Consider the following 25,888-nt stretch of genomic DNA (forward strand, 5'->3'; position numbering starts at 1 on the left):
CTAAACCCTAAACCCTAAACCCTAAACCCTAAACCCTAAACCCTAAACCCTAAACCCTAAACCCTAAACCCTAAACCCTAAACCCTAAACCCTAAACCCTAAACCCTAAACCCTAAACCCTAAACCCTAAACCCTAAACCCTAAACCCTAAACCCTAAACCCTAAACCCAAAACCCTAAACCCTAAACCCTAAACCCTAAACCCTAAACCCAAAACCCTAAACCCAAAACCCTAAACCCTAAACCCCAAACCCTAAACCCTAAACCCTAAACCTAAACCCTAAACCCTAAACACCGTAAACCCTAAACCTAAACCCTAAACCCTAAACCCTAAACCCTAAACCTTAAACCCAAACCCTAAACCCTAACCCTAACCCTAAACCCTAAACCCTAAAACCTAAACCCTAAACCCTTAAACCCTAAACCCTAAACCCTAAACCCTAAACCCTAAACCCTAAACCCTAAACCCTAAACCCTAAACCCTAAAGCCGGACCAGTCAAAAACTCTTTCAGCATTACCGGTGGCCATTAATCACATATCTCGTCTCGAATCGTCCCAAACTTAACCCTTTTTTTTTGTCTGGCTTCCTACAGCGATTAAAGTATTACTAGTTGTTTTTTGGCTTCTTTACAGCGATTTAAGTACTAATAGTGCTTTTCTAGCCACTAGGTAGCATATGAGTGAAAAAAGTACTCCGACTAATTTGAACTTTAAGAATCCAAAGACCAATTAAGAATCCAAGTCCTGTACCACCTCTTTAATTTACGTGCGTGTGGTGTGTATGTGTGTGTCTATATATATCTATATATATATATATATATATATATAAGAGAAGAGGAGAAGAGGAGAGCGTACCCAGGCTTATTGCTGGTAGTGGTAGTTTGCATGCCTACTGCAGTGAGCGAATCCAGAGAGCACATCTTTTTTCGAGTTAACAATCAATTGCCCCACAGATTCCATAACTGATTCGTGTTAGGTTAATATTCACTGCATTTTTTTCGTCCGCGGTTCCAAGTAGCATATGGATTCAAAGAAGTCTAACAAAATCACAGAAATAGTTAGGCTTCAACAGATTCTCAAGAAATGGAAGAAGCTCGCGGCCAAAGGTACCGGCAGCAGCAGCTCAATAAGCCACACCGGCACCACTAGTACCAACAACACTAACAGCAGTGGCGGCAGCAGTAATAGTAGTAAGAGCATCAAGTTCCTCAAGAAAACACTGTCTTTCTCAGAAAGAGAAAGCAGCAGCTCCCTAAATAACGGTGCGGTCTCGGGTGGCTCCAGCGACGTGGTGCCCAAAGGGTATCTAGCAGTATGCGTTGGAGAAGAGCTCAAGAGATTTGTGATCCCAATGGAGTATCTGGGTCACCAAGCTTTTGGGATTCTACTCAGAGAAGCTGAAGAAGAGTTCGGGTTCCAACAAGAAGGAGTTCTAAAGATCCCTTGCCAAGTTGCTGCGTTTGAGAAGATCCTGAAGATGATGGACGAGAGGAGGGATACGCCGGATGCATTTCACTTGCACGATTTCGGTTTGACTACGACAGCTAGCGGAGATCAACTGGACATGGATATTAATAGCAATGTTGGATATTGTTACTCGCCATACCACCACCAGCCTCCTCAAATGTGCAGATGACGACATCGATCGATGCTCCGAACATCCCCTCGTTAGCGATCTGTTCCTCGCGTACCCATGATCCCAATTTTTTTTTACTATATAGCACTAAGGAACATATATACATACAACAAAATCGTTGTAATTCATCCCATCTCCTTCATGCGATTTTTGTTACCTTTTCTCTAGATACTAGATACTACTCCATTTGTTTCTGCCCTTGGAGATTGATGGGGAAGGCAATCACGTGCCGGCTCTGTATCTAATTACAACTACAAGCTAGATCGATCAGTTCAAAAGAAGTCTTGCTCTTTAATCTTACTTGTTTTAAAATCACTACTGTTGTTGTTGTTGTCGTTTCTCTGATGGTTACGTAACGTTAGATGATGCTGTGAGAGACGTCACTGAATGATTTGATCGGATGGATTGAACTGATGTTTTGTAATAAGTGCTGCAAAGCAGTGCTCGCTAGTGGTAGCAGCCTATTCTATCCATGCACCGGTCACAATTCATAACATAATTAAGCCCGCGAAGGCAAACCAATACACTTCAGTCTTGTGAACGAAGGAATAATTACTTTGGTGGCACCACCGGAGTTTAGGGATGTAATCGACAACTCGAGTATTGCTATACTCGAATTCAAATTCGACTCGACTCATATGTACCTGGGCTCGAGCTCGATCGAGTCCAAAAAATCGATACTCGAGACTTGATTCGAGGAACTCCCTTTAAACTCGAGAGTCGACTCGATAAAACTCGATTTTTAGGCAAATCGTATCAAGTCAAGACTAATCAAACTTCTCGACTCGACTCGACTCGAAAAATGTACACTTCTGCTCTTATGAAATTTTATTATAAAGAAGAGTATATTGTAAATTCAATATAAATTATACCCATAACGGTCATTTTATAATTATAATATATATATTATTTAAATACACCCTGACTCGACGAGTAACTCGACAAGCCACGAGCCTCAAAATATTGACTCGAAACTCGACTTGAATAACAATCGAGTAGCTCGAGACTCGGTTCGAACTCGGTCAAACCAAATTCAAGCGAGTAGCTCGGTTCGCGTACATCTCTACCGGAGTTAGATTGGACTCGGTTTCAAACGAAGGAAAAAGATTATGCTACACCTTTCAAGGAAAATTGAACTTATGAAATGATCCGATCTGCACAGTTTTGTACAGTATAAGTTTACAAGGGAGGAAAAGAAATTCTAACTCAATAGTATTTTAAATAAGTCCATAATAATAGGGGATACAAAAAAACTCTACCCAGAATCTCTCAAGACAAACAACTTCAACTCTTACAATTTCAATAATGACCATTATATCAATTTCTCTCACTGTGTCCAGTAAAATGCTACAACCATTTCAACAAAAAATTTCCAAACCATGCGTTCAGATTCTAAATAAAAAGGTGCGACTGCAATTACACCAAAAAAGGAGAAAAAAAAAAATTTTCCTCTTCTAAACTGGGCCACCACTAGAAAGGGAAGGTTCAGATTCCACCATTGCTTAATTGGCCAGCGCAAAATATTAAGTATTACAGAAAAATAATGAGAGGAAATATAAGATGTGATAATTTTAGAAACCTCTCCTAAAATTTTTAACTATTTCACTAACCTCCCATCAGGTTTCAAAAATTACACTAACCTCCCTTCACTTCACTTCAGTTGGCCGACAAACTGCCCGTTTAATCGTTAAAAGCACATTCTGTACTTTAAGATTACTGGAAATGTTGCTCACATGACCTATGGACATAATAGTATTACTCTCTTTTCTTTTTTTTTACACAGTCGGAGACTGCAAACCCAGGCTCATAATTGAATAACGTGATGAATATTAAAACACAAATTAATTCTCTACAATGCTACAAGTTTGATGCTTTTACTTGTTCAATAATTATAACCATGCCCACGTGACATCATGTGCTGGGCTGCACTGAGCCAAGTCAGCGCACTTCCGCATCAGCAGTTTTTTAGGGAAAACTACTCGCTCTATTACTCTTTGACTGCCGTTGGCAGCTCCATGGCCTTGTCCTCACAATACAATACAGTACAGTGATGATTTGCGATCCCTCGTAACATTTATGCCGGCTGGGCTCCGTGCGCACGCCATTGTACTTGTGTACTAATCACACACCTAAAACAAAACCAATACTGCAGCAGATAATGGCAGTCCCAAACGGCTAATCTCACCACGAGTAGTAAATAGTAATGGCAGGCAGCATGTGCGATCGTAAAGGCAAATTCGTAAAATGCCGCCCGGACTGGATTGGATTGCGCTCATAGCATGTGCAATTGAGAAAGCATTTTCCAGACAGTAATAGTACCTCCCAAAAGCAGTACATGTTTATACAGCAAGATACGTGCCTGTCCCTCCGCCCAAGCAAATCACAGTTAAACCAACAAGAAGGCAGAAGCAGATGTCATCTTGAGTATTTGTCCACCAGTGCTTTGGCTTTCTCTGGAGCGAAGAACCGAGCCTGTTGAGAAGCATATTTCAAACACGTTATTGCTTCGGCCTACAAGTCCAATAACGAAAATTCTGACTGCATTCACTGACTCGCTCTGCTTTTTCACATGCACAATGCATACAAACAAATTCTGATCGTGTGCACAAGTATATTTTTCTCAAATCCTTTGATACTGATGATCTGTTAACAACAAACTGTAAAGCACACCCGACTGATTGCACGTACTAAACTACAAAGCTTGACATCGCTCCAAAACATGTACAATATCACAACTTCATATGCAAGAGTTCATATGCACATATCTAATCAAGGTATTTGGCAGAACAAAGGTCACAAAGAAAACCACAGGATACATTTTCTTCAAGAACAGTTGAGACTCTGTACCAAAAACCAAGCTTCATGTATCCATTAGATGAAATCAAGCTTGACTTGTTTAAGCTAATCATTCTTTTTTAAGTGTCAGGCCTTGCTCCAAATAGGTGGCCTCTTGTTATGATTTGTCTCTCAAATATAACAAAAAACTCGTCACTTCTTTGAAACTTCCCAAGCGAGTTTCATTCAAACAACTAGCAAAACATCAATTGCAAGTCAAATTCTGAAAGCCATTTACATACTTGCATGAACATCCTTTCTGAACCACCGGCATTACCATTTTCCTTCAAGATGATACCCTGCATTAAAAAATCAAGCAAAATGCTGACTTTCAAGATTTCTACCTTCTTCAAAAAAACTCAAAAGAGTGTATATCTGTTACATGAAAGGAACTCATTTCACAAAGAATCGCAGTCAACCAATCAATGAATGGGAAAAACAAAAATACTTTCAAGAATTTCGGAATATCAGGTAAAACATCAAGCAATAAATCCTTTTGGACAATCTAGTGTAAGGATCGGCGCACCTTTGCTAAGTAACCTCTAAAATCATCAGGATGGCTAGAAATAATTTGATCATAAACAGCTACAGCATCACTGACATGCCCCCAATCTGAGTAGGCTTTTCCAAGAAGTAGGTCTACCTATAGAAGACATGCAAAAGTAATCATTACCCCAACAGAATACGCAATCAAAAACATATGCAACAGGGAATGAAACAGAACACATGTTGGAAATTAAAATTCTTTAATTAGGATAATTACAAAACACGGAGGCGAGAGAGAGATATCTCAAAAATTGGGTAAAATATAATACATGCACAAATACTTTCCAAACAGAGTTTGAAGTAACAGATGCAACTGTCAACACGCAGCAGGCATATTCCTGCGGACAACGGTATGCAGGATGTGAGGGAAGAACTAAAACTAGATTGCCTTTTACCCTCATTAGACGGCAGAAAACTTGGGTATAGACTGTGTCTGTTGTTTAGATTGGCACGTATAGAATGAAGGGCTACATTACTTGTCCATGGCTACTCGATGGAAGGGGTAACTTCTCTAATTCAAGTGTTTACTTGTCATGCATGTGCTTAATATTGCCCATAAATAAGCCCTCATCTTTCTACTTTATTACCATGTTGCTCATCTAAAAAAGCAGTAGTGAATGACGTGGAAGAAGCCTGAGGAACTCAAAAACTGGTGAGAATCCAGTGCCCCAGTTCCTCCAAAACAGTTGGTCTATGAAGGGAGACTCAGGGCTAAAAGGCATAGCCCATGGACAGCAGGTAAATATTCCTACAGTACCAATTCCCAGAATGGCAGGATTGGTTATCAAATCCACAGTCCGTCTGTTAAAAATGATGGAATGTTTATTATGTATCAAACCCTAGGTACTTCATTATGTTGATTTCTTTGTACCTGAAAACTATTATAGCCCAGGCGCTAAGCATTCAATCTCTTTACAAAAGGCCATATCAAAATCTAACCGAGAATAACGCATCACATATGAATGGCCAGCATGACACTGTAAATCCAAGACGTCTGAAAAATAGTACACCAACTGATTAGTATACCGCACATCATAGGTAGAGGAAGAGGCTTACTTGAATGGGATCCAATTGAGAGCTTTTCTCCACTATGCTGCTCTCTGCCTCAAAATTATTGTGAACATTTTTCTCATTATTCAGCATCTCACGAATTGGAAGAAGCATTTGGACAGCCTGCATTGAGCAGAAGGAAAGTATAGCACTGCCATTCAAGACGCAAGGGCAAGAAAAATACCTACTCCGCAAAAATGTACACTGCAGGTCACTGCCAAAATTGTATTCGACTCAGTCAGTTATTGTTATAACTTGTGAAACTTGCAACATCAGCAATGACCCACAGTCATCATTGATGTCACTAAACTGTCCTGCTGACTGATTCATATCGTCTAGATAACCAGTTTCTGAGGCAAGACAGAGTTAAACAGATGCAAGAAGGAATCTATTTCGCAACAATTGCAGCTGTGCAGTCAGATACTTGTTTAGGACAAAAGTGCCACTTCAATGTCAACAATATTTGTATTTCTTTTTTCTCCCTTTTCTTTTTGTAGTTAATTTTTCTCTCTTCTCTCATGTGACCAACTAATCTCTCCTCTATGCTATTATTATCTAAATATTGTATTGAATCTTGTCAAACTTATTCTTTATTTATTTGTATCTTTTTCACTTTTTCTAATATGAAGTAATAATGCTCACAAAGTCCACGTTGTAACAAAGTATATATTAGCTATGCATATAGAATACTTCACATAGTATTTAAAGTAATACATCTACAGCTTATACATAATTAATTATTAATAGAAACAGAATGCAGATCTTAGTAACATAATGTTTAATCAACTATGCATAATAAAAGCATAAATAAAAATACTAGTCACTTAGTTTATTTGGTATGTACTTTTAGATATTAAGTAATTTACAATTCTAGAGTTTGCTAATATCTGTTTAAATAATATTTATATAAACTTTTGATTACGACAGGCATATGGTATTTTCTCATGCTATATAGTTTGTCATGAATTTCCTAATGGGGCAAATAAATGAATAAATAAATATATCAAACAAGAATGAAAGTATAAGTAAAACAAAGCTACAATATTATAATAAGCATATAATTATTAATACTATTAGGAAAGTGAAGGAAATAGTGACACAAGAGAAGACTGCAAGTACAACTGCTGCAAGAAGACTGCATGTAACATGTTTATGCATTTTACATTAGTAGGTCAACCAACCTCGCCAGGTTTCTTGGCAGCGAGCAGTGCATTTGTAAGACCACGAGTTACTTCAAAGTCAATAGTTTTTGACACCTGTAAAAATATGTTTAAGCCTTGAACATTTCTTGAATTATGTATTAAACAAGGTACTGACATCAAGCAATAGATTTTTCACAGTGGCTTTCTCTGCATGGCACCAAACAGAACTGGTTGTTCTAACTAACTATGAAAAAAAGGCAAATCAAAGTAAAAAGCCAAACTACAAAAGACATGCATTGAAAAGAACTTCAAAAGGGTGCTCCAGTGCATGACCTGACAACAGCTTGATAGCAACACCACACAAATCATCACAACAAGAAGCTTTCCCTGGTTTTTATGGTGAAAACCATCTACGGTAACCTTCTACCAAGTATCTCATACAAGTCATTGTCCCTCGAACCTAGTCTATAATATGGAAACTTTTACAGCATCAACTATCACAGAATGTGAAGCGTCCACTGAATACAAATAGCACTAACCATTGCCGAATTTCTATAGGCCCTGGCACTTCCTTCATAATCCTTGAGTTCATATTTAACTTCTCCTAGCAATCGGAAAACATCAGGATCACTTGGTTTCTTCTGAAGAACAAACAAGGTAAATTCGTAATAAGAGTGATGGACTAAAAAAAATCGGAAGACTAATATTTCTGTGTAAGTTATAACAGGTTAATCAAGAAATACCTTCGTCAAATCCTCAAGGAGTGAGGCAGCTCGATCATACTCTCCTAATTCAGCTAGTGTTACTGCAGCCCCCTGAAAACCAAATTCAGAAGTTTGAAACCATGCATGTTCAAAAATTGGAAAAGGTAAAAAGACAATACCGTTCTATGTGGTGGTAATAATTAAACAGAATGGACAAGACAAGTATTATAAGAGTGTTGGCAGTTGTTATATGCATTCATTTTATCCACAGTAAACTAAATGTTCAATAATGCAGGGAGATGGGTATATTGAGAGGGCCTTTCGGAAAGAAGATGAGGGAAATTCTGACTTCCTAAGCAACTTATAAGAGGCCTACATATCATTCTTAACCAGGCAAAACCTGCGGTGCTATCAGAGCAAATACAGGAAGAAAAAAGACTACTTGCTAGGCTGCCAAGAAGCAAATATCCACTCCCCACCCCACCTCAGCCTAAAAAAAAAAATTGAAACACCATGCACCAGCTGTGATTCAAGAACACAATAAGGACTATTCTGGAATGCTAGAATTGGGAGAGTTCATTTTGTTCCAGTTTGATACATTATGCTAGCTGATGCCACACATAACCGTCAACCTGTCATTGAGTTCTATACTTATAATGATGTTAAATACATACTTGAATTTAATCCACCACTGTTTCACTACTATTCCCCGTCTTTTCCTGCCTCACCATCCACCTGGAGCCTCATCCCTTCCCACCTCCTCAGTCCACCTGGTTCGAGGATGGATGCATTTTTAAGAAGCCATATGCTCAAAAAATTGTCTATCTAAAGTTTGTAAGCATTGTAAAACCTCCATTTTGGCTTTGGAATTTGCAAGAAAATGGATATGACGAGATATGAAAGCTAGTAACTAACTGATTGTGTCTGAGGGCTGTGTAGCCTAAAACTTATGGAGGTTCACATAGTTTTGCCAAATTCCAGCTGAGAAGACTACCCAAAAGAATTGTGGACTTGACAGGATTATGTCAACAGGGTACTGAGTGAGAAGTCAAGCAAAAAATATGGATTTTTTTTTCTTTTTTGGGGTGGGGGGGAGGGTGTGGAGGTGGGGTGCATGAAAACTGGTACTCAGGTGCAGTTAATTTCAGGAACCAGGGAACCCCACCTCGATATTGTTATGGAGGTATATAGAAACCTTTCCATGATGAACGTAGCTAATACTAAAACAAATTACCACTGGCCTTAAGTCACTAGTTGCAGTGAACACGTCGCCATGAAGCGTGTTCACCATGTGATATTTTGGTTTGCTGTAGGTTATCAGAGAGACGATTTTAAACGGGGAAAAGCCTCAAATGAGTACAATGACACGAATTCAATGATACACCACAAAAGTTAATCAAATGACTGTGCAGACACTTGAGACCATACAGAGCACATTCAGATGAGGCCATACATATGAATCTCAAACATCAAAACTCACTTCAAGAGCAATGGGATTGTCTTGGGAGATGCTCAGCGTCTGCTCAAATTGCTGCAGCCTCTTCTGGAAAAGAATCAAATGGTATAGTATCCAAATGCATACAATAACTTTGCACTTAACAACAAAAAAAAAGGTATATCTAAGTGAGGCCTTTAAAACACAACATCCAACAATGAATCAACAACATTTACCATTCAACTGCACCAACAATTCGTCCAAAATAGCTTCTTAACTAAAATCAGCATAATAGCCAAACATAATTGGCAAAGGCTCTACATCTGACTAACCTATTTATTATACACCAGGAACATGTTAAGACCCAGTTTGGTGTAGTGTTGACAGCCCATTTGAGAGCAGCATTTGAACAAGATGCACAAATGCTAAATCCACATTTAATCAAATGCTGCTCTTCCCTAACTTCTGTTCACATGATTCTTCAACCACAGATTTCAAGAATCTTGTTGGGCAGATGCTACAACAAAACTTTTTTATGAAACAGGTTAACAGACTATATGTATGAAGGCATATATGGATGAACCATTTTTTTAACAAAATGCTATTAGTAAATTCCTTTTAACAAAATGCCTTTTTTTTCCGTACAAAGCTATGGAAGAAGAAAAATCTACTTATGTGCACAACCTAACTCATCCAATTTCTTTCCCAAACATCCAAACAAAGAGAGAACTTAAAAGATTTCTCTTCTTTTTCTCTCCTAACTTAGATTTTCTCTTCTTTACTTTCCTCTAATAACATCCCAAACTTAACTTACTGTACATTTCTAAGCACACTTTTTCTAGCAAACTACATAAAGGCATACTTTTTGTGCGTTCTAAACTAGAAAAGAAAAGTAAATTTCAAACCGTCTGGGGGGGAAAATTGCAAGCTGTCTGGAAAAGTAAATTTCTAGACATGTCCAGCATTTTACCTTTAGACTTTCTCTCTCTTTAGCTGAAAATTTTTCAACAACAGTGGTGGCTTCTTCGGTCGGAGTAATTCTGGAACAAAAAAAAGAAAAATCATGATCAAGTTGCCTCTTTCAGTACCACAACCGGTGGATAGTTCTGAAGGACAAATGACAGTAAAAATACAGGATACACTATAATGCTTAGTTATTTTGAAGCCTATGTGAATTGATTCTCAAGTAGAAGGTGGATTTTGCTTTATTTTAGCTAAGCAGTTGTTGCAAGCCATATAAGAGCACAGGCATATTTAAGCAGCACCTCGAGAGAAATGCTTTCTGTTTTCATAGAACTCGTGAACATGATCATGCAATTCATAGTCCCAAAATGAGCCCAATGAAGTAAAGATGCATCAGAATTCATGTATTTCACAAACAATCAAATGAGTTACAAATAGAGAACTTTCCTTCCCATAACCTTCCAATTTAGACCAGTCAAGGAAATTTGGCAACAATTTATTAACCATTAATAGGCCATTATGTACTTTCGCGAGAAGAAATTATCCACCCCAGTACAACCAGGGAACATTTTTCCTGCATGACTAGCAAATGCATCTCCTACTCTTCAGTATGATGTCTATATTGACATGAAAGAAACAGGAGGACTAACACTAACATATGGTAAAAGGAAATTACACATTAGACAAACTATAGAAGATCTGAATGAATTTTGAACTAAAGCTTGAGGAACTGCATAAGCCTTACTTTTCAGAGGGAAGAAAGTCCCCAAAAGCAAAAACAAGTCCAAAGATCAAGGCTGTGACTGCAGCTCCAATCTGTCCAATTCAAAATCATAATAACAGATCATATCAGAGGTGTAAACTACACTGCCTTTTACACCGTAGTCAAAAAATACATCAGCTCATGCTGGAGTATTACCTTAGTACCCAGTCCAACAGCATTACTTGTGGGCACAGTTGGAGTCTCGTAATCAATTGCTCCATATTGTTCCTCTTCTTCTGCCTGTTTTTGCTGGAGTGCTGACCTAAAACTTAAAGAAGCATTATTCAATAAATACTCCCTCTGTCCCAAATTCATTGACGTGTTTAGGGACTTGTGCTTTTTTTAAACAGTGCCCAAATGTTGCTTTAGTTTCTCTATTTACCCTTCAATATACTGGTGATAAGAAATGGCATAAGTCAAACAAAATTGATGTGCTTGTCAACAAGCTATAAAAGAGCCAAGAGTTTGTTGCACTCTCTGTTGATACTAGAGTTAGTGCAATTCATGCTCTAAAATTGTGTACAAGACAACAAAACACATGGGGCCCAACTCATTTCCTTTGTCAGTTCATACTCACATGAAACGCAAATGTGTGCAAACATGCTCCTTTTTTCCATCACATGTATCAAGGTGGTGCAATTCACACATGGATTCTTAACAAAAGTCAAAAGAAATCTGATGGGCCAGCACCTGAGATTAATTGGAAGGTATAAATGGAAACTAGATGAAAAATTGTTTGCCATATTTAGAAAGTGACATATTTTGGGACAGACCAAAATAGAAAGCATGACACTTTCAATGGGATGGAGGAAGTAGTTGTTTAAATGCAGATGGTTAACAAGGAAAACGTCGAAAGCAAATGCAACAGAAAATCAACAATTTGGCAATTAGCTACTAGGATGACACATATGCCATAGTCTTGGTAAGGGGAAATTCTGCAGTTAAGTCTGACAAAGGGCTAAACAATTTCCAAGATAAAGATTGCACGTGTACTTACAGTTTTGATGGTGGCAGAAAATAAGACACCATTATAATCAACTCGAAAACCTTTATAATTTTTAGCTATCATAGTAAAGGTGATTTCTCATGGTGCTGTCATTCAAACGATCAAGGGATAATACATTGTGCTTAACAGATGTGAGACTTGATGGAACTCTAATACAAGAGCCGGAATTGTACATTTAGATAAGAAAAGGAAAAGGGAAAAAGACAAGCTGTTCTGGGACACAACAACAACTGTGGCACAGCAACTGCACCAGCATTTGTGCATGTAAAGAAAATCAAACTTGGTCGACATGAACAGCAGTCTGTTACAGTAAACAAGAATGAAGACATTAAATCAACAATAAAGGTCATAGTACGGAGCACCTTTTAACTGCTTCTAGCCGTTCCTCAAACTGAAAGTCCATGGGAATATTCCCTGATCTTCCATCACTTTGAGAACTCAAAAGCGGTGCCTCTGTTGAACCAGAGGAGGAACAGTATTAATGATGGTGTAGAACTATCTCGATCAAGAAGATTTAGAAACACAATCTGTTGAACCAGCAAGAAGATTCACCTGGCTGATCATTGTGGACATAAGTTTCAAAAACCAAGATTCAAACAAAACACTTGTGGTTTCAGGGGTCCAACAAATTAATAAATAGGGAAAACATGGATGATTGCCCATAGTTGGCTATATCAAAGTTTCTTTGTTTAATTTTTAACAAGAGACAGAAAAGAACAATCGCAATAGCAACGAATAAAGTTGACAGGTCATACTGACTCACTTGAATCAAGATTTGGCTTCGGCTGACTGATCAATAATATTATTTATGCAGCAACAAGAATCAGCTCGAACGCAAGTAACATTAACCACACAAGCGCGCAAACAAACCGAGAGAAAGAAGCAATGTTTACTCACGATTAGGAATGTTGTTGGAGCGATTAGAGGATGATTTCCTGCACCAAATAATAGTAAAAATCAGAAAACAGGTTATGTGCAAATGATTTTAGATGAAAACTACACAAAGCTAACACTGGCTCATGAATCCATTTAAGTGTTCAAAAATATAGAAAAAAGATGGAGTGGGTCAATAAACTTTCCTTGCAACTAGACATATAGTAGGTACACCCAATTAGCTAATTTCCCCATTTGCCTCTCAATCTCAATTCAGGCTTTTGAACTATTGATATCAATATTCAGTTATAGTTAGACCTGCATTTCCTTAGAACCCAGCAATGTTTGAGTTTTGGCTTTTAAAAGACATCTAATTCTTGCACCCCGAAGAGGGGGGGGGGACAAAATGTTGTCATGCAAAGTAATATAGAATTGCACGCTCTACAGGAATCTCAACAATCGATTGTAAATAAGGAGGTAGACAGCAAAACGGGGTTAACGACATAGAAAGTACCACATGGCAAAGTTTAAAGTCGCACAACGTGACAACTATGATAAAAAGAATCAAGATAGGCGTGGGGGGAAATAATTGAATGCCAGCAATATGATAGTACAATGCAATAATGCTTTTTCAACGTCTGTTATGTGATGGGAGAAGGGTCGTACAGCCTTGGAAGGGGGAGGGGGAAGGAAAAGAAAGATGATAGAGTATAATAACACAGAAAATGGGGAGGATTGTAGCTACCTTATTGGTGGCACCGAACTCTTGCTGTCATCCATTCTCATTCTCGTTGGTTTCTGATGAGAGTCAAAAACAAGGAGAAAGCCTATTGGTCAGGCAATAAAGCAAAAGACTGAATCACATTTTGGTGACTGCTATAGAGTTGGCAATGAAAACATACGAGTTCTACACCGAATTTGGTGTCATAGGTGAAGCAACCAAGTGCTAGTTAGTTAGGAATTAGGATGTAGTACTAGTAAGTAACTGACCATCAGCAAAGAGATACCAAGCAAGGCAAGGCAAGCTCCAGTTACCCCTTTTTTTTTTTTTAACCAGTTCTACTAGATTAAATTAAATACGGTTGTCAAACAACCTAAGGATACCTTATCCTTACTAGTAGTAGACAATGGAGGACTGGGTTTTGGACCAAAGCCCCGAGCCGGGGGGTTAGGAGTTGAACTTGAAGAGGGAGAAGATGATGATGAATTTCCCGAATCGGAACAGTGTAATCGAAATCCAATAAGCCGGTGCGGGTGCGGTCCCCTCGAATTACGCGAATAATCAACAGCAAATGAGAAAAAAGGAGATGATATGTTGACGACGCGGTGCTTCCTGGAGGAATCGTTGTTCCCTTTTGCGGCGGTGGTAGTGTATGCAGTGCTTCCATGCACAACTACGATGCGTGGAGAAGAAGCCGTTGCGGGCATGGTCATCTTCAATGCACCCTGTCTTTCCTGGTCTTCAAACTCTGGAGTTGAGAACTCGTTGGTGGCTCGATGTCCACCACCGGAAGCCTCTTTAACTGAGAATAAATCCAGACAGATGGATAAGAAAGAAGCCGTGCCTCCTGTTACACTTCATTCTCTTTAGTCGTACTACTACTAGCACTTTAATGATTAATCCCCGTACTTTACTTTCACGAGTCCTTCATGTTTATGCCTGTGATTCCTTTGTTCTACTAGGGCCGCTTGGTAAGAGAGTTTGGGAATCAAGAATTGGAATCACCGTCATACTTGTTGCTGGACAAAAGGGCATGGTATTGAAATTTGGAACGAAATCACAAAAGGGTATGAGTATTGAAAAATTGGAATGAAATCTAAAAATGCGGTGACTCTCAAATCTCAATTCTCGACCATACCTGGTTAATTACCAAATTTGATTCCCAAATAAAGGGATAATTTCATACTTGGTTATTATAATTGCAGTCACCTCCCCTAAGGTTATAAAAATTACACTTACCTTTCTTGATGCTATGATAATACCATAATAGCCTTCACAAACTTTACAAATTTTATGTGAAAAATAATTTTAAAAGAGAAAAATGAAAATTCTTTTTTAGCGATACTTCTTTATCATAAAATTCTAGCGTCATCTAATCTAGTATATTATACAGCATTCCTAATTTTTTTAAGTAGATTTATTAATCAATTTATAAAAAATCTACCAACCAATTAGGGCTGCATTTGTTAAAATAAATATTTTAAAAAATTACTTAACCAACAAAAATGACCTAAGTAACAAAAAAGAATGCTTTCAAAACATGGTTCTAAATTTTCCTGCAAAAAAAAACGAATTTAAAATTTTCACCTAACGGATAACGGTGATAGTTGACTTTTTAGCATCTAATTTGTTTTACATATCAAATAGGGGTAATATTGGATATTCATTGATTTTCTTTTTCCTTCCATCATACTTTTTATAAGAGATTTTTCGTAATTTTTCAAACATCAGGGAAAAGTGGCTGCGATTGTTATAAACTTCATGAGAGGTTTTTGAAATTATCCCCTAAATGAAATATAAAAATTCAAGAATAAATGGAAATCTTCTCTCACCTAAATCTTGCTTCCTACTCTACTTTCTCTCTTGATCACTCCTACATCTTTATCGGACTGCCTCCATCCCTTCCTCATCATTCCGTATAATGCACCTTCTCACCTTATATTCTTTTTCATCACCGACATCCGATATCGTTTTTCACTTGTCTTCTTATTTCAAACAAAATTCTGCTACTTTTTCTAGTTTAGTAAAACTACAAGGAAGTTCTTTAAAAACTTGACTATCAACAGAATTTTCATCTAAAAACAACAATTGACGATGATGAGGTTTGACGGTGGTTTTAACTACAAAAGATACCTATTTTTGAGTCAAAGAAGATGATGAAATTTGATCTATCTTAGATTGGAAAATTTTGGAAATCTTGAGACTAAATACAATAATTATAGGAGCACAAAAGTAGTACAATTAATTGTTATTCTATCTTTGAGTTTGACAGTAGTTCTGCCTCGAGAAAGAACTGCTATCAGTTGGCCGGATATTTAAAATTAAATATGCTGTAACAATTCTGTATCATGATGTACATGAGATGAAAAGGTACCCAAACAAAATAAAAAATTTGTTAGAAAACGTGTTTATAATTTAAGAAAACTTTTTATTTCTTAAAAATGACTATCCTAGCGCATTTTGTTTGGGCATTAGGTAATTAAGCACAATTAAGATTTTGCATGATTGCATTTAATATGTTAAGATGTGTTCGATTTTATGCATATAAATTGATTTTGGAACCACTTGGTAATGTTTATGTTTCGTGTATTTTTCTGTATGGATTTTAATAAAAATAAAAAAACACAGTTCATTGATATATTATTTGGCTTTACATGGGAAAAGAAACGTTCACAAGAATGAGGCTTGCTTTCGAAGCACAAAAAAAGGGCAGATTTCTTTAGACGGGGTATTATTTGCAAAAATAAATTGATTTTATAATAAATATTATATCTAAATTACATTTTTATATTCTTAACCACCTATTTATCTTACATACATTGTCATGAAAAGTGAAATAGTATTATTTTAAATAATTTTTCCTAATAATATTCTATCCATAAATTTTAATTTTTAACTACGTAGTTAGTGTTTGGTGGTGAGAAAAAGGGAAGGATAATGGAAGAAAATAACTTCTCTACGAGTTTTTAACGGGAAATTTATAATGCCCACCACATTTTTTTTGTAGCAACTCTTTTCCTTGTAAAACTTTTTTCTGTACAAATTAATATAGAAATGTTTCAAACAATTGAATTTCTTTTTCAATTTTTCCTTTCTAAACTATTTATTCCACCCTAAAGAGCTACATAAATTTGAACATCTTACAACTTATAATAAAATTATTACATATTTTATCTTTATTTTATACAATTAATAAATTAGTAATTTGTTTAATTTATATTACATTTTATATTCTTTTTTATATCTATATATGTGTGAAATGGCTCATACACATGCAAATAATACATATATATATGTTATATATCTATATATTTATATATAAACTTATTGTTAAAGAATGTGAGTAGATTTGAGGTAAACAACTCTTCTAATATGCAAAACTATATATATTACATGTTTTTATATATTTTAACTTTAAATACAAAAAAGAAGAAATTCAATATGGAATTTTTTTTAATTAACAAACAAACTAGCCAATTTTTTTTCATGACTTTTCAATTAAACAGGCACAAGCATTTGTATTTTTTTGCATCATTTTCTTTATAACCAAACACAAGCAAAAAACTTATATCTTGTTTAGATTATTATTTTCTAGAGTTTTTATAGAAAATTATATTGTAGTGATTTGATGTATGTGAGGTGAAAAAATAATTGAGAAATGTATCCACAAAAAATGTATAAATTTTTTAGAGAAAAATTGCAATCTAAATAAGGCGTTTGTTTTATTTTTCTATATGTCACTTCATTTCACTTTTCACAGGGCACGCTTTCTTTCACTGCTTTTCCATCATATAAACAGGGCCTTTAAAGAATACACTTTCTGGATTTTTTTAATGGTAACCTATAGCCCAAAGAAGGATTTTAAATCCCTTTTGATTGCCAACTTACCAAAGACAGGTTGGTTAATTATTTGGACATAATTGGCCTATTACCAACCAAGGCTTGATTGGATTTTTAGTTATGTTGGAAAAGTTTTATAGTATAATTTTTAGAGAATATTCATTTGACATCGATTTTTAAAGAATAGCTATTATTTACACAAAGTTATTTATTTGCATTGCAAATATATTTTTTAATATAGTTTTTTTATCTTAATACATCACTATAAAGTGTTACAGTAATTATTTAAAATAATACTTTAAAGGGATAATTTCAGAAACCTCTCCTGAGATTTCTAACAATTTCACTGAGCTCCCATAAGGTTTGAAAAATTACACTTACTTCCATTGATTTCATAGTTTTAGTAACAAAACCTTAAAATAATATTGACTTGGACAATTTTTTAAATGAATATCAAAAAATGCATTTGTGGAATGAGTTTTAATTTATTTTCCTATACAATTATAAGATTATTTAGTATAATTATAAGAAAAAGGTGCCACATTCTTCATGTCCATATTTACTATTTGATAAACAGTTATATTAATAATTTTATTACTATGATATGATATTTTTGATGATATGTTATTATGGATTTAGATTTAAAAGATAGAAAAGAAAATGTTGAAATAATTCATTTAGAATTTATAAATTTTTAGAGTAGTTGAATTATTATAATTTAATAGTGCCTTTGGGCCATTTCTTTTTTATTTATTGTTAATTTTAATACCAAAAAATAGAAAACAAAGATCAACAAAAATATTGGATTCCATATAAAATTAACTCGTAAAAAAAAATTCACTAGTTCGATATTTGGTTATAATAGAAATAGAGGCAATAGTGGTAGTTTTACAGTTTTATTGGCAAAAAATTTAAAAAAAGAATAAGGAGGAAAAAGAATGAAAAAATAATTTTAAAACTCATTTTAAGTATAAGCATACCAAATAAGAGAATTTCATTTAAAATATTTAAAGGTAAAATTGTCATTTTAAATGATAAGGGAGATATGTGTAATTTTTTAAACTTTAGGGAACTCAGTAAAATTGTTAGAAACCTCAGAGGAAGTTTCTGAAATTACCCCAACTTTAAATAAACTTCTATCCAATTTTTGAGAAAAAAAAAATCCTAAACACTTGGGGAAAAATTTGCAATCCGGACCGGATTTGAAAACAGAAGGAATGTTCTTGTACTCCTAATTTTGTAGGGTGCACAGTTCAGGTGAGCGGCGATCACCTATTCACCAGCATAGCATTTGGTGTTCGGGTCAACCCGACCTCTTAGCTTGAAGCTGCTGCTGCTTTTGTTGGCCGTCTTTTCCAGCCGACTGTCTTCGCCTGTGGTTGTGGGGTTGTTCCTTCTTAGTCTTTCATTACATAGCTGCTACAGAGGCTTCAGCAGAAGCAAGACAACAAGAAGGTGCGAGCCAAAGCCCAACGGTTATTGGCTGAGGTAAAATGTTTATTTATTCATCTCTCCTCCCACCTCCACCCTTCCTCTCTGACTTCTTAATTTATTTCGGTGGCTCGGTCGTATTTTCTTCAACTGTTTGTTTCCACCTGCTGATTGGGCTCAAGTTCCAGCCTTTTAACGCTCCTTAACTGATTGGCCCTATTTATTGGAGTTTTATTGCACTAATAAAGTAGAATTCATAGTTGTCCGTGTCCCTGATGACTTGAGTTGCCACTCTTTCATAATCTTAAATGCATTTTCCGAATCACAATTTCCATCCCTTCTATCCTTTTTCTTTTCTAATTTGCTCTTTTTCAGGCGACCTATTGACGTGGCAACAGCAAGTGGATAATTATAAACTCTTTGAAATCTCACGCGAAGATGATTTGTACGTGAGTGACTCTCTCTCTCTCTCTCTCTCTGTTTCAGCTGAATTTGTTCTCTTTGACGCATTAAAGAAACAAAAATGTAGTCTTTTCCTGTTTGTTCTGCATACTCTCAGTCCCGACCCCGTTAGTAGTTGTTACTTGCATGGACTTTTATGTTCCGTGCTGATCATTTGCCGCAATGCCCGCGATTGTTTCCTGAGATATCAAGTGTTGTTCTGCAGTGAAAATGACAGACACAGACACTGCTGCAACTCTAATTTCCGCTGATTGTCCCTTTGCGAAGCTACCGGATCATCTACTGATAGAAATCTTCCTGCGTGTTCCCATCTCAGACTGGGGGCAAATATCATGTGTCAAGAAACAGTGGGCTAAACTATTCCAGGAAGAATGCTTGTGGGATGCAGCCCTTATTAGGAGTTTCCCTTTGGCTGGCCAAGCTAAACGGTGGCCAGGGCCTATTCCTCGAGGTTTGAGTAAAAGGTAGACTGGGAGTTTTTATTACCTGCTTACGAACTTATGCATGTTTGGAAGAGATTATCACATAATTCTCAAATCATGACCTTCCTCATTTAACTTATACTCAAGCAGCAGTAGCAGGAGCTTAAGGGCAAGCTTCCTGTTGTGCACTTCGCATAAATGTCACTCAGGTGTCATGTTATAGTACTTTTTTTGGGTTTTTAGGCGTCACTGGTTCTAATTGCTTTCCTTAACAATATTTGGCATTGGAAGAAATTTTTTTTCCCTTGTGAAAAATGTACGTGATCAGAACTCTGTTTTCTCTCTTTTTTTTTTTTTTTTAAAATTGAGAGGCTTATCGTACTCCAACCTTAAACATCAAAACAGCTTCCGCTCTTAGCTGTCTTCCCTCTCCTTCGTTGAGGAAGAAGACATCCAAATTTTCTAGGAAGAGAGTTAATTCTATGTGGATAATTGGTTAAAAGACTGCAGCAATAAACAAAATTATGTGCTACACATTCGGTCTCTAAATAGTATCCAGATTTTGTATTTTCTTTATGTTTCCTTATATTGTGATTTATTCTTCCTGATTTTAATATAAAGGTAGGTGTCATTAACAATCATTGACAATCTTGTTGCCAAATGTGATTGTGATTTCAGGAGATACGCTGCACTTTATGTCAGTAAACAGATTTTCTCACTCCATGATGAAATTGATGAAATTGTGGGGCATACTTACTTGTTTCTCAGGGAGCAGCTTGAAGTTTCACCAATGCCACTTCCATCTGGGATACTTCATGGAACCATAATAGGTTAGTTGTCAGATTGTTCAAGTTATGTTAGGATTTGATTTCTTCTTTCTTCTTTATATTTGGAATTACATTACAATTACAGAGACTTTTTATAATTTAAAAAGTTCAGCTTAAAATGAGAAAGAAAAGTTGAACTTAGATCCAGTAATGTCACTCAGGCTGAATTTGGTCTTATGGAAACTAGGAAAAAAAAAAAAAAGAAGCTATGGGAAAGCTTATTTGGTTCCCTATCTTTGGATATCTGAACCAGATCACGTACTGCTCAGAGGTAAATGTCTTGCACATGTTGAGTGAGCCAAATGGAATATGTAATTTGAGCAAACATTCTCTGCTTGGGGCACAAGTTGCTACAATTGCCTTGTAACTTCTGACTTAGAACTGATTTATTGTCGATCCATTTTGGGTTTTTTCTATTTTGCTCTCTGGAATTTGTTGGGAAGCTTTGATATAGAAGCCTTTGCGGACAAGATTGTACAAAGAGTGTAATGTGTTTTTTTTTTTATGGCTGATGCTTATCTCTTTTTTAACTAACTGATGCTCTTTTAAGGTGGTTATACTGGGATCTTCGTTTCTATGTGGTTCATTGTCTGAGGCAGTAGTTTTATAATTATTTTTATCAGAAACTTATTGCTCCCCAGATTAACCTTAAATTCTTTTGCTTTCTAGCAGATCAGTTTATTGCTTGTGGCAAATCACAGGATAAAGCATATGAGCTTGCTTCCCTCATCTGGTTGGCTGTTATTGACAACTTGGAGGAGACTGAGCAGACCTTTTCTGTACTTAAGCGTCTAGCACTGGATGGTGAAGTAAGCAAACGCTCATTTTCTTCCCTCCCCTCTCCTCACTTGTTCCCATTCCCCCCCACAAATAAAAACCCAAAAAAAAGGAAAAAAGGAAAAAGAAAGTAACTTTTATTAAAGATCATTGGAGAATATTCAGAAACAGAAGAAAAATACTATCTGAGACAACCCGTTCCTAAACTACTACCGTTAAATTTAAGCTACACGAAGAAGACATGGTAACCACTGCACCAGCATACTGTTTATAAAAGATCTGCTGATCAAAACCCCTTTCTATGCTAACCCCTTTCTGTGCTAACGGTTATTTAATCAAATATTGTCTAAAAAAATTGTCAACTTTAATGTTCTTCTAAAGTTGATTCCTAAGGAGGTGACTATCTTCTCCAAAAGACCTTTTCCTTCCCTTTACTTCTTCTTCCCTTCCACATAATAAAGTGTGCCCAGTGGTTGGGTTTTCTACGATGAGCGATTTCCTTATGACTACAAAGTAAGTCTGGGGTTTTTGTGGCTCCATCCTTCAATCGCCTCGTCCCCGTGGTGAATTTTCCCAGCTCTTAAACATAACAACCAAGAAGGCAAGTATTATTGGGAAATTTGATACCCGTTATCGGGTGAGAGGCAGCGAAAGCAGATTAAGAATATTGAGGTCATTTAGCATAGTCAGCATGTAGATATATCTTTGAATTTTATGGCACGTATGCAGTAAAGGGGAATGCTGTTGGAATTTGGGGATGCAAGGACTGTGGCAGAGTCAAAGCTGGTGGTGCTTACACATTAAACACTGCCACTGCTGTGACGGTCAGGAGCATCATGCATAGGTTGAGGGAGCAGAACTGAGAGGTGGATGACCGTTGGTAATGGGAGTACAAGTACATGTTTTGGTTTGTACTTTCGAAAAGTATTGGAGCTAAGAATAGTTTTTTTTTTTAATTTACAATAAATAGGCAATATTTGAGTAAATAAACCCTATGCTAGCCTTTCAATTGGTCTTTGTAACAGCCATTTTTCTCCATCATGCCACAATAAGCTTTAGTCACATCATTACAGCTTCTTAGTACACATACTGCCAACTGGCATTTGAGTGAAAAAACTCTACCATTCCTTCCTCTTCTCAAAAAGTAGACAGTAGCTCCAAGGGACAGTAAAGTTGTTTTGCTAAGCATTCTGCACTGACCAGTCCAAGTCATTTTGCTGCTCATGGTACATCTGCACCCACCAGTCCAAGAAGACTAAAGCACGTCTGTGGATATGCTTCTTAAAGTAGACAATGTTGTACAACAGTACTTTAATAGAGTGTTCCTATAAAGATCAATAGCAGATTTTACGCTATAGGAACCATTGGTATAACAAACCCAGATTAGCTTGTTCTCGTTATTATCTCAAGGCAAAAGAGTAAGAGGCAAGGTTTACATGATTTCTTCCAATGCCTCATTCATCCTCCATCCTCTTGGCCAAAGCCATCCACCATTGCAAAAGGAGATGCTACCCCGGCTGAATGACTAATGTTAAATTTTAATGATAATGCACTGATTGTAACTATCAATTAAGGGACTTGTGGGATGCCAGCTGTGGTACCATAGGAATACGTTCCTACCACAACCTACTACTGTTATTATACGAGTTCTAGCTGTCGCTTCTAATTGCAACGGCTTTGACCAAAAGCTCTTGTTTGCTTTCTTTGAATTGCAAAGTTTCTATCCATTCATGATACCTGTGTTTCTGTTTCTCCCCCCTCATGTATTCTGTCTGTAAATTGTCTCACTTTTTTTACTTATTTCCTATCTTCAAAGTGATCCAAATTAGGTACCTTTGTGTTTTGAGAGGGCCATATACATAAAGAGTTCAGAAGACCCATAATGGTTAGGACTCAGGAATCAGTATTATCTCTGGTGTATAAAGCATGGTTCTCTATTTAAGTTACAAAATCAGAAAAAATTGACTGGATAAATCTTTGAGGAACTAATGGGCATTTATCGAACATCTGGTTTGTGTAGAACTAGTGATTTAAGTGAGGCCTTAAAGATGAACTTCTGTGTATTAGTGCTTCTAGAGTTAGATAAATCGTGGGTGTCAACCATCAGTGCTCTTTCACATTTTGATACAGCGTCATCATGGCAATTATTTTCTAGTCTTCTATTGTTACAAAGCATCATGATCAGAAAAAGAAAAACAATAAAGGATTCAATTTTTGCAGGTTTTCCTACCATTTCCGTACTCAAGGTCTTACAATGTGCAATGGAGAGTCTTTGAAAGGCTTTTCACAGACTTTCGTGACTGCTTCAACCATGTTGATTACTATGATTTGCTATCATTGGCGAAGAACAAATTTCAGATGATACCATCTGCTTGGCTGGGTTACTAGGCGGTGGCATTTGGTCCAAGTGTGTATAGATTGTAGAAGCATTGTTGGGTTCTATACTAGTTGATGAGACTCGTTTCGCAGGATAGAGTTAGAGCTTTACTATTCTTCACTGATTCATGGATATATATGTTGTTATGACAGATGAAGGCTTTTTCTGATGTGAAATATGATGCAAGATGCAACTAAAATTGTAATGATTTTCAATGTGTCATGGTCCTAATGCGTATTAAGCTCGGGTGAAGGGCGCAAAGTTGTGTGTATTTGCGAGTTCATTGTTTTAGTACCACATCAACCAGTGAAGCCTTGGGTAAAATTTGTGAAAGGAAGTTGCAAGGGGCTATCTACAGAAGCCTGGTCATTTTTAGAAGGAGAGCTAAATTCTGATCGTCCCAACCTGACTTGTCGCTTGTAAAACCAATATACAGAGACATTGGTAGTTGGTACTTGAGGTATTGCACAAACTTTTGTGACTTAGAGGCGTTAAGCGTGATAAAAACATACTTGAAACTCAACTGGGATTTGAGTTGATGGGATGGAAGCATGAAGGCAGTGGAAGCTCAATTTATTAGTGGTGGATGGATAAAAATAAAAGGACATTAGAAAATAAATTACAGAAAAAGACCAGTTTTTTCCATCACATTTTACAAAAATATTCTTTTATTTCCGCACTTTTAAAATGAAATAAATTCATTCTTAATATTTAAAAATTGAAACTATTACATCCCTGAAATTAACTTTCAATCTGAATTCAATCACCCAACAACTTGATTACAAATTTTGGGGGTATAATTGGTAGATCATTTGACTAACTCAACTTGATATTCCCATGAAATTTAATGAAGCCAAAAAGGAAAAATAAAAAAGTATAACATAATAAAAAAAGGAATATCATTCGTATATTGTTATTGTATACGCTGACGGATCTAGATACCTGTTACATTATTTCAATTTAAATTTAAACACCACACTTTGTATGATGGTATATATCTGGATTCGTGCATGTATATACTAATGGTGCTTGAAAAAATTTACTAAAAAAAAAATTCTACTATTCCAAGACAAAGAACGGTCTTTTTATGTTCCAATTTTTTAATTTTTCTCCTTTTTTGATTCAAAAAATGTCATATGAATGTGATAGAATTGACCTAATCCGTCTGCGATGGCACCCCAGTAAAAGTTTCTCCAACAAAAAAGCCACCGATATAGGTACTGCAAGCAAAGTCTCATGATAAGATGAAGAAGTAATTTTCATTAAATAGGAGAGAAAACAGATTTTCGATTAAATTGGGGAAGAAAAAAAAACTGGTAGATTTATTCATAAACAAAACCATTGCTATGGTTTGTTCTTCTTCTCCACTTGATCGCCGCTCCAATGTTTGTTTGTTAAGAGTTTTCCTCTCACACTGGCAATACATAACACACTAACACACACATACAAGTCCATTGAAAACCTACTTTTATCTTCATCGGAAGTAGCATAGAGCTGGCTGCGGCCCTGCTTGCTCCAACATTTGTCACAAACACAGCAACAATCAGTAGTTTTTACCATTGGTTTCCCATTGTGGCATTTTCACGACCAGTTTGAGGGCATAAGTACACCTAATTTTCTGTATTTATTGTGGTACATAACTCAGCCCAGTGATATGCAATGCAACTGAAAATTTGGTCTTTCACAATTAATAGCATATCTAGCGCATCGAGAGAAGGAACTAAGAAGACCAACGTGTTTTTCTTTTTTTCTCATACTTTGTCACAAAACCACTAAACAAATACATAACAATCAAACGTTTAAAGCTTTGAGAGTTTCAAGCACACGAGAATTGCCTTCGCCTCCGCTGCAGTATTCTTTACTACTCAGTTTTGGTGTCCTCCATTTATTTTCCTCAAATTTCAACACTTGAGTTGTCCACAGGGAAAGCCCCTTGAGTTCAGATTATAATTTAGAGTTTTGGAGATTCCAAAGGTGTGATGATACTGCATATATTTGAGAATTTTTATGAACCTGAACAGGATTTCGGTGAGAAGTTTTATAAATTGAAAGGTTGATGAGTGCATTGGGTTCGCGCA

General features: G+C 36.4%; 3 protein-coding genes and 1 pseudogene across 7 annotated transcripts; 3 read left to right on the forward strand and 1 right to left on the reverse strand.

Annotated features, from left to right (window-relative positions):
• The first annotated feature begins 1,021 nt into the window (after positions 1 to 1,021).
• On the forward strand, positions 1,022 to 1,636 carry LOC113767815. The gene has a single exon (XM_027312018.1). The coding sequence runs from the start codon at positions 1,022 to 1,024 to the stop codon at positions 1,634 to 1,636; it is 615 nt and encodes a 204-aa protein (XP_027167819.1).
• Positions 1,637 to 3,443: 1,807 nt separating this feature from the next.
• Positions 3,444 to 14,710, reverse strand: LOC113768224. 4 transcript variants are annotated; one of them, XM_027312494.1, is made up of 15 exons: positions 14,058 to 14,703; positions 13,699 to 13,751; positions 12,978 to 13,015; positions 12,443 to 12,533; positions 11,231 to 11,342; positions 11,057 to 11,127; positions 10,319 to 10,388; positions 9,394 to 9,453; positions 7,953 to 8,024; positions 7,749 to 7,850; positions 7,249 to 7,323; positions 6,074 to 6,190; positions 4,998 to 5,114; positions 4,714 to 4,770; positions 3,444 to 4,108 (listed from the first exon to the last, which is right to left on the reverse strand). In XM_027312494.1, exons 1-15 carry the CDS (start codon positions 14,385 to 14,387, stop codon positions 4,052 to 4,054), a joined length of 1,422 nt encoding a protein of 473 aa, XP_027168295.1. In that variant the 5' UTR covers positions 14,388 to 14,703; the 3' UTR covers positions 3,444 to 4,051. The 4 variants fall into 4 exon arrangements, with proteins under 4 accessions (XP_027168295.1, XP_027168294.1, XP_027168296.1 ...); XM_027312493.1 differs by having other exon boundaries at positions 9,394 to 9,456; positions 14,058 to 14,702; XM_027312495.1 differs by having other exon boundaries at positions 9,394 to 9,456; positions 11,231 to 11,336; positions 14,058 to 14,700.
• Positions 14,711 to 18,698: 3,988 nt separating this feature from the next.
• Positions 18,699 to 24,025, forward strand: LOC113768187. 2 transcript variants are annotated; one of them, XM_027312448.1, is made up of 6 exons: positions 18,699 to 19,002; positions 19,321 to 19,394; positions 19,613 to 19,871; positions 20,508 to 20,659; positions 21,329 to 21,465; positions 23,654 to 24,025. In XM_027312448.1, exons 3-6 carry the CDS (start codon positions 19,618 to 19,620, stop codon positions 23,819 to 23,821), a joined length of 711 nt encoding a protein of 236 aa, XP_027168249.1. In that variant the 5' UTR covers positions 18,699 to 19,002; positions 19,321 to 19,394; positions 19,613 to 19,617; the 3' UTR covers positions 23,822 to 24,025. The 2 variants fall into 2 exon arrangements, with proteins under 2 accessions (XP_027168249.1, XP_027168248.1); XM_027312447.1 differs by having other exon boundaries at positions 19,321 to 19,390.
• Positions 21,675 to 22,507, forward strand: LOC113767469 (annotated as a pseudogene).
• Positions 24,026 to 25,888: the final 1,863 nt, after the last annotated feature.

This window comes from Coffea eugenioides, chromosome 4 (assembly GCF_003713205.1).
Source record: "Coffea eugenioides isolate CCC68of chromosome 4, Ceug_1.0, whole genome shotgun sequence".
NCBI lineage: Eukaryota > Viridiplantae > Streptophyta > Magnoliopsida > Gentianales > Rubiaceae > Coffea > Coffea eugenioides.

Excerpts from the sequence above, each read along its gene's own strand:
- LOC113767815 (XM_027312018.1), top strand. The coding sequence starts at position 1,022 with ATGGATTCAAAGAAGTCTAACAAAATCACAGAAATAGTTAGGCTTCAA.
- LOC113768224 (XM_027312493.1), bottom strand. The coding sequence starts at position 14,387 with ATGACCATGCCCGCAACGGCTTCTTCTCCACGCATCGTAGTTGTGCAT. Across the intron at positions 13,752-14,057 it reads CTACTACTAGTAAGGATAAG|AAACCAACGAGAATGAGAAT; the intron begins GTATCCTTAGGT and ends GACTCTCATCAG. Across the intron at positions 8,025-9,393 it reads ACAATCCCATTGCTCTTGAA|GGGGCTGCAGTAACACTAGC; the intron begins GTGAGTTTTGAT and ends TTTGGTTTTCAG.
- LOC113768187 (XM_027312447.1), top strand. Across the intron at positions 19,872-20,507 it reads CCTCGAGGTTTGAGTAAAAG|GAGATACGCTGCACTTTATG; the intron begins GTAGACTGGGAG and ends TTGTGATTTCAG. Across the intron at positions 21,466-23,653 it reads GTCTAGCACTGGATGGTGAA|GTTTTCCTACCATTTCCGTA; the intron begins GTAAGCAAACGC and ends CAATTTTTGCAG.